We start from the raw sequence: 8,016 nt of genomic DNA on the forward strand, positions 1-8,016 counted from the left end.
GGCAGCATCACTTTGTGACTCTCTCATTCACATACAGCTGTGTGTATGTAAAATGGTATATGGACAAGTTTTTCACGGCAGCCTTGCTTTATTTTTATATTATTATTTTTAAAATATTTATTTTTACTTATTCATTTATTTGGCTGCACCAGGTCTTAGTTGTGGCATACGAACTCTTAGTTGCAGCTTGTGGGATCTAGATTCCCCGATGAGGGATCGAACCTAGGCCCCCTGCATTGGGAGCGTGGAGTCTTAGCCACTGGACCGCCAGGGAAGTCCCATGGCAGCATTGCTTTATAACAGCCAAAGTTAGGAACTGATCTGAGTGTCCAGCAAGAAGAATCTGAGTGAATAGCTGTGGCCTGTCCACCAACGGAATATTACCCTGAGACAGAACAGGAAGGTCGTAGGTGCGGAGATGTTTCCAGGATGTTCAGTTCAGTCGCTCAGTCGTGTCTGACTCTTTGCGACCCTGTGGACTGTAGCACACCAGACTTCCCTGTCCATCACCAACTCTGAGAGCTTGCTCAAACTCATGTCCATTGAGTTGGTGATGCCATCTAACCGTCTCATCCTCTGTCATGCCCTTCTCCTCGGCTCTCAATCTTGCCCAGCATCAGGGTCTTTTTCAGCATGTACTAGTGAGTGAGAGGAGACAGGATCCTGAAAGCTTCATGTGGTATTCTACACATGAGGTGGGAACAGGAATCTGTCTATGTATATATGTTCAAACCATGCTCTTTAAAAAACATTAATTTAAAAATAGAGGAAAAACAGGAATGAGTGAGACAGCACAGCTGCCGCACCATCAGCAGCAGGCCTCCTGCGGGGTGGGGTGGGTTTCAGTTTCAGCCTGAAACTGAAGTTGGAGTTTTGACCTGAACACAGGACTCAGTCTCCTCATCAGTGGTTGGCAGCTGTTGGGATTATCTGTCAAGGTTCTTAACTTTTTCTGTGGCAGGCTGGTAAAGCCTATGGATCCCTTTTAGAATCATCTTTTTAATTTTATTTTAGTATCATTAAAAAAAATTTACTTATTTATTTTTGGCTGTGCCATGAGGCATGGAAGTGTGGAGTCTTAACCACTGGACCACCAGGGAAGTCCCCCCTAGAAAAATGAAGTAAAATACATCATATTGTAAAATACATAGGAAGGCTATCCCAGTAGAGAGGAAAGCAGCGTGATTAAGAGCCCAGGGGTCTGCAAGCACCAAGAAGAATCCCAACGTGGCTCAAAGGCTGGCCCCGTGGGAAGATGAGGCGGCTGAGCAAGCCCAGGTTCACCACTGGAGTCTACCAGTGTCTTTCCAAGTATTCTCCTCCTCTTCTTTCCTTCTTCTTTTTTAATATCTCCCCAAAACCTAACCATGTTACGCCCTCAGTAGGCACCGTGCTGAATTAAAGCGTTGCTCAGAGTTGTGGAGTCTTCTTGATGACCCTTGTCCTCACTGCAGGCTCACCGCAGAGTCTATATTAAGGCTGACAGAGAGCCAGTTATATTTGGGCGTTAGCTGACTCCCAGGGTTTAACCATAACACACATACAGTAAAGCAAATAGAACATTCCAACTGCAGGCTTAGAGACAGAGGGGCCCCACACATGAGCAGGATATCAGTCCATCTTTGCTGGCTGGCTGGCTGATGGTTGTATGAAATTGCTTCATTGTATTTCATTAATTCCCTGAGGTCTTTTAAAGGCATTTCTGCTGTATTTGTGTATTGTCCTCCTAAGTATTTTCTTGTTCCATCCTGGGTACTCATTGGGAGTTGTTTTGTAGAATATGGAAGTCTCAGAAGAGTCAGCTGAAAAAAATACCCCTCTCGGTAACTGAAGAAAACAAAAGTTAACTTCAGTGTTCATCGTGATCATGGGTAAGTCACCTTTCCTTATCTCACCTTATATTTATATTTAATAAGTAACTTGGGAACATTGATAATCTAGAAGCATGGCAATGAGTTTGACCTCTAGTCCTTTCTCTCTTGCCTGACCTATTTATACACACCTTCTAAATTTAATCAGAGTCAAATGTCAGTTACTTATAAGAGAAATGCAGATTCAAAAGTTCTTGTTCTCAGTACCTAGAATTTTAAGCCTAAAGAAGTGAATGCATATAGCTTTCAAACTCCCATGTCAGCATTTCATCCAAATGTCTGTCTGAAAAGAAGTCTTTCCATGGGGTTTCAAGTATTCTAAAAAAGGCTTATTGACCCAGGAAGCACTTTCTTGATTTGTGTTTCCTTCTATCGAACCTTCATTTCCTATGCCAAGTTTCTTTAGAAGCCAGTTTGATAAGTTAAAATATAAAATCATCTCAGTTGTTTTCCACTTAAGCATAAGAACATTTTTTACAATTGTGAACGCACCAAGCGTAAGCAGCCCTCTCTCCCTGTCTTTTTTCTCTTTCCTGAGAAGTCTTCATATTTATAATAGTTTGCATGACCTTATGTTGTTGAGAATCAAGACTGTATAGTTCATTTTTTTTTTTAGAAGCTGGGAGCTTATCGCACACCATCCAGTGCTCATTGATTTTGATTTGATTAACTCTGTTTCCTTCCCACAGAAGCTGATTTCTCATCCATGTGGAAGGCAGGAAGCAGACATTCATACCTAATACTTAGCCTTGAAAACAAAAAGCGGATGGTAATCCTTTGTAAGCAGCATCTAATACCAAAGGGGAGCTGAAACCGAAAGTTAATTTTTAAACATCTGTATCTTGTTTGTCTTCAGGTTAGCCATTTTCATGTGGAAGAAATATTTTTCATGTGTAAGAAATGAGACCTAATTGTATATTATATGTAATATGCCAATTTGGAATTTATGCTGACAGAGAAAAAGCCTTCTCTATAAAGACGCTGACTCTGGTTAAATACTCCAGAAGCTCTTTAAAAGTGTGAACATCAAATGGAGAATCCAGGCATAAAAAATGCTGTTTTAGCCATCTGATTTTTTTAAACCTGTGCATACATTTACATTATAGCCAGTAGCTTATCAGTGTCAGCTCCAAATATATGAGAAATAGTGTTCCCTTGTAGTTTTAGCCTTGAACTTGGCTGTGTAAATAGCTATAAAGTGATATGATATAAACCTTTTTAACTGCAAACTATCTCTTGGGCTACTGACGGTCGAGGTCCTTCAGTCCCGAAAGCCGAGCAGAGCTCCCTCTTGTCTGGATCAGTAGTAGTCCCATCAGCTTATACAAACCAAAGCTCGCTGGAAGATCAAGTTTTATATGCATTTTTTTTTTAATCCTCGAAGGCTGAAACTTCTGTTTTAACCTGTAAAGTAATTTAATTTTTTAAAGAATATAATGATCAGCTTCAGTCAATAAAAAATATTTTTAATAATAAAAATAGTTTTTTGGGGTTTCTTTTTCTGACACAGGAGCGAAATAAGGACGGTTACTCTCTTCAAACCAAACCTGGCAAGTTAATTTCCTGAGGAATGGGAATGCAGTTTTTTTAAGCATTGCCGATATCAAAGTTCTATTGTGCTGTATCAATGCCCCTTTGTTAAAAGGTTTCAGTGCTACTTCAGAGATGATTTTCATGAGAGTGGAGGAGCCACCCCATTTAGCCTTTTTAATGAGGGTGCTGAAAAGAGAAATTGGGTGAAGTTTGGCTATGCTCTTTATAAACGCTTGCTTTCTCCCCCAGGCTAGGCTGGTTTATACAGGGCAAAACTGAGAAAGGTCCTGTGTATAGTCGATTGTGAACCATTGCCTCCAAGTTAGAAACCCAAAATGTCCCTGGAGAGGCCGACTTTCTGAGAAACAAAATATTAAATTTTCTCCTTCTCTTCATGATAGGTTCACGGCTGCACGTCAACTTACCTAGTGAAAAGAGAGAACACTGATGAGATGCTAAGAACACTTTCAGGGACCTGAAGGATTTGAAAAAAGTCCAGTTGTTTTGTAACTAAATGTCTTTTAGCTCATAGAGTTATAGTATCTACCCATGCCTATTCTTACCCATCCATATTATTGTGTATTACAGTACATGCATTTCAAAAATGGAAACCTTAGTATTATCAATTTCTCTCTCTCAACCCTAGTTATTTAAGTCCATAAGCAATTTCTGTGAAAGAGAGGCAGCCTTTGGTTACAAGATAAAACTAGATTTCAGCCTTTATATTTTGTCATCAACATTTTTCATCTTGAAAGGGGAATTCCCTGGCAGTCCAGTGGGTAGGACTCTCTGTTTTCACGGCCAAGGGTGAGGGTTTGGTTCCTGGTTGGGGAAGTGGTTTTTCCGGTAGTCATGTATGGATGTGAGAGTTGGACTATAAAAAAAAGCTCAGTGCCGAAGAATTGAAGATTTTGAACTGTGGTGTTGGAGAAGACTCTTGAGAGTCCTTTGGACTGCAAGGAGATCAAACCAGTCCATCCTAAATGAAATCAGTTCTGAATATTCATTGGCAGGACTGATGCTGAAGCTGAAACTCCAATACTTTGGCCACGTGATGCGAAGAACTGACTCATTTGAAAAGACCCTGATGCTGGGAAAGATGGAAGGCAGGAGGAAAAGGGGACGACAGAGGATGAGATGGTTGGATGGTATCACTGACTCGATGGACTTGAGTTTGAGCAAGCTCCGGGAGTTGGTGATGGACAGGGAAGCCTGGCCTGCTACAGTCCATGGGGTCACAAAGAGTCGGACATGACTGAGCGACTGAACTGAACTGGGGAAGTAGGATCCCATAGGCCATTCAGTGGCCAAAAAAGGAGGCAACTGAATTGTACTATAATTTGCCTGCCAGAAATTATCTCAGCCTTCAAAAGAGACTGATGGAAGTGTATTTTTAGAGTTTGTGAACAGATCTATTAAATAGAAATAACCCAAAAGAAAGAAATTCTGAATAAAGATAATGCCGAAATTCTGAATATAAGATAATACTTAACAGTTTTACCTTAAAAGTGCTGATAGAATGCAAAGGATTGAGGGTCACTATGGGGTAAGCTTGGTTTATTTCAGGAAACGTGGCTGAGGTTTAGAACCTTGTGTGTGTGTTAATCGCTCAGTCGTGTCTGACTCCTTGTCATAATATGGACTATAGCCCACCAGGCCCCTCTGTCCATGGGATTTCCCAGGCAAGAATACTGGAGTGGGTGGCCATTTCATTCTCCAGGGCATCTTCCCCACCCAGAGATTGAACCTGGTTCTTCTGCATTCACAGGCAGGTTCTTTGCCATCTAAGCCACAGGGAAGCCCCAGAACTTTGTGTATACCATTGATCCTGGATTGATCTGGAGTTGTTCTTGGTGACCTTGACCTGAGATTTTCCTTCTCTGGTTAGATACCAGTAGCTACAGTGGCTGTTTCAAAGCCATGCATCTTTGTTTCTCTTGAGCCATGAGATGACAATTCTGTTGGGGTCCATTTCAAAAAGGTTCATCATTCTGGGCCAAACAGAATCATCATAGTAACCACTACATACGTGATACAGAACAATGAATACAATCAGATTAAGAAACCAGACGCATTAATCAGAACCACAGCTGACAAGGTAGGTTAAAAACCAGAATGGTCTTTGAGAGAACTACATCAAATGAGGGCACATTAGTCAGTCCTGTAAATGATGATTTCTGGGTCCTCAGCCAAATGCAAGCTTAAGAGGTCTAGCAAAGAGACAAAATAATTTGAGCTCGCATTAAATATTGTTTTGCTGGCCACTGCAGACACAACAGGGAGCAAAGCAGACTCAATCTTTGTTTACAGTCTAGTGAAGTTGTTTAGTTGTTAAGTCATGTCCAACTCTTGTGTGACCCCATGGGCTGTAGCCCCCCAGGATCCTCTGCCCATGGGATTTCCAGGCAAGAATACTGGAGTGGGTTCTCCATTTCCTTCTCCAGGGGATCTTCCTGACTCAGGGAGCAAACCCATGTCTCCTGATTTGGCAGATGGGTTCTTTACCACTGAGCCACCAGGGATGCCCATCTAATGGAAGAGACAGATCTTAATCAAATCACAAATAGGTTGTGAAAACCTGGTAAGTGCTACAAAAAATAAAGCTTTGAACTACTGTGTCAGCATACAATAGGAGCATAGGTCAAGAGTGGAGGGTTCAGGGAAGGCTTCCCTGAGGAAGTGGCATCTGAACTAAGCCTAAAGATAAGTAGATGCTGACTGGCAAACAGGAAGAAAAAGAGCATTCCAGATAAATGGTAACAGCATGTGCAAAGGCCCTGAGGTACAAAGGAGCGTGATACATTTTCTGACCTGATGGACTAGGATGGAGCAAGATGAAGCAGGAAAAGAGGCTGGGACACCAGATCAGACACACGTCAATGAGGCAGCATGGGAAATACAACACCATCATTTACTAAGTCCAATGATGTAAACTCTACTGTTTGCTTTCTTGGTTTTCCTTGTAATCAGGTCTAAGTTATCCAGTTGTCCTAAATGCTCCTAAATATCCAATATCCTAAATGCTTTGCCCTTGTAATGGCCCAGGGGAAGCATTAAACAGCACTGGAGATATGCAACAAAAAGCAGAATCTCAGCAGAATAGTCACAGAGCCAGTTCTAGAATCAGGTCTCCTGCCTGAAGTGTTCTCACGAGGAAAACCTGACAGATTGATGGTGGGGAAGATTGTGTCCTTGTGTCCATAGGAATGCTCTTTCATAAAACTAAGCTGTTTGTTGATGTGCCAAAGTACGGGGGACTCTGTATTCACTTTTACAGCTCCTTCATTCCACACATATTTTTGTTGGATGTTGCTAATGCACCAGACACCCTGCTAGGCACCACCAGGATAAAACTGAGTAAGGCAGGGAACCCCCTGGTGGTCCAGTGATCAGGGAACTCAGATTGCACAGTCTGTACTGTGTGACAAAAAATTACTAAAAAAAACTTAGTAAGACAGTGTGGTCCTTGCCCTCCAGCTACTCAAATATCTTTCTTACAAACAGATCAATCATAATTCATTAGAGATGTCTTTAACAAAGTACTCTGGGATCCCGACAGTATTGAGCACAGCTCCGACAGTATTGAGCACAGTTACCAACCCTTTATTATTGATAGGAGTGGTAGTTGGTTGCTGATGTTAAGTCCCTGTGGCAGACATTGCTTTTTTTTTTTTTTTTTTAATTTATTTTTGGCTGTGCCATGTGGTGCATGGGATCTTAGTTCCCTGGCCAGGGATTGAACCCATGCCCCCTGCATTGGGAGCTCAGAGTCTTAACCACTAGGCCTCCAGGGAAGTCCCAAGTCCCTGTGGCAGACATTCTAAACCCAGAGGGGGTGTTGCCTGGTTTAAAAGAAGATGCGTGAAGGTCACATAATACATGCTTTTGTTGAATGTGGAAAAAGGTGTTTGACAAACAGCTGGTTTGGAGCCTGCAAATCCCTTTCCTGCAGGCCTTCTTCCCCTACAGCTGTTGACTAGGGGCTGAGGGTTAAAATGAAACAATACATGCAGAGGGTTTTACCTAGTGCCTAGCAAATACTAAGCATTCAGTAAATATTAGCTGTGCTTAGTGCTCAGTTGTGTCCTATTGTATGCAACCCCATGGACTGCAGCCCGCCAGGCTCCTCTGTCCACGGGGATTCTCCAGGCGAGACTCCTGGAGTGGGTTGCCACGCCCTCCTTCAGGGGACCTTCGCAACCCAGGGATGGAACCCAGGTTTCCTGCATTGCAGGCAGATTCTTCACTGTCTGAACCACCAGGGAAGCCCAAATATTAGCTATTGTTATTTTATTGTAAAGAAGATTTTTGGTGATTAGAATTATATTAAAGCAGAGTTATTTCCTCTTTATAGGGGAGCAAGAGGAAAGCCTTCTTAAATACATCTTTCAAGTTCCCAGTGTCAGCTCCGGGACTAGACAGTGAGGAACCAGTGAGGTTACAGAAGGGGTCCAGCAAACAACATTCAGGGTTATGTAGGTATCATCTTCCCACTTCAAGGGGTGTCCTTAGTATTGGGTGATTTCACACCTATACTCTGAAAGGAAAGCTGAGGCTAGCAGAAACAAAATAACCATTTGAGAGCATACCTGTGATTTAAAAAGAAAAAAAA

The 8,016-nt window shown here is 42.1% G+C and overlaps 1 protein-coding gene across 2 annotated transcripts in view; it reads left to right on the forward strand.

Annotated features, from left to right (window-relative positions):
• The window catches only part of CCDC62 (coiled-coil domain containing 62), a 44,767-nt gene extending 39,943 nt beyond the window's left edge, over positions 1-4,824 (forward strand). For both annotated transcript variants that reach the window (XM_070386260.1, XM_070386261.1), the window contains 2 exons: positions 1,778-1,871; positions 2,561-4,824. In XM_070386260.1, coding sequence (XP_070242361.1) covers positions 1,778-1,831 — 54 coding nt within the window. In that variant the 3' untranslated portion in view covers positions 1,832-1,871; positions 2,561-4,824. The remainder of the gene's footprint in view (positions 1-1,777; positions 1,872-2,560) is intronic.
• The last annotated feature ends 3,192 nt before the right edge of the window (positions 4,825-8,016 follow it).

Source organism: Bos mutus, chromosome 17, assembly GCF_027580195.1.
Source record: "Bos mutus isolate GX-2022 chromosome 17, NWIPB_WYAK_1.1, whole genome shotgun sequence".
Taxonomy (NCBI): Eukaryota; Metazoa; Chordata; class Mammalia; order Artiodactyla; family Bovidae; genus Bos; species Bos mutus.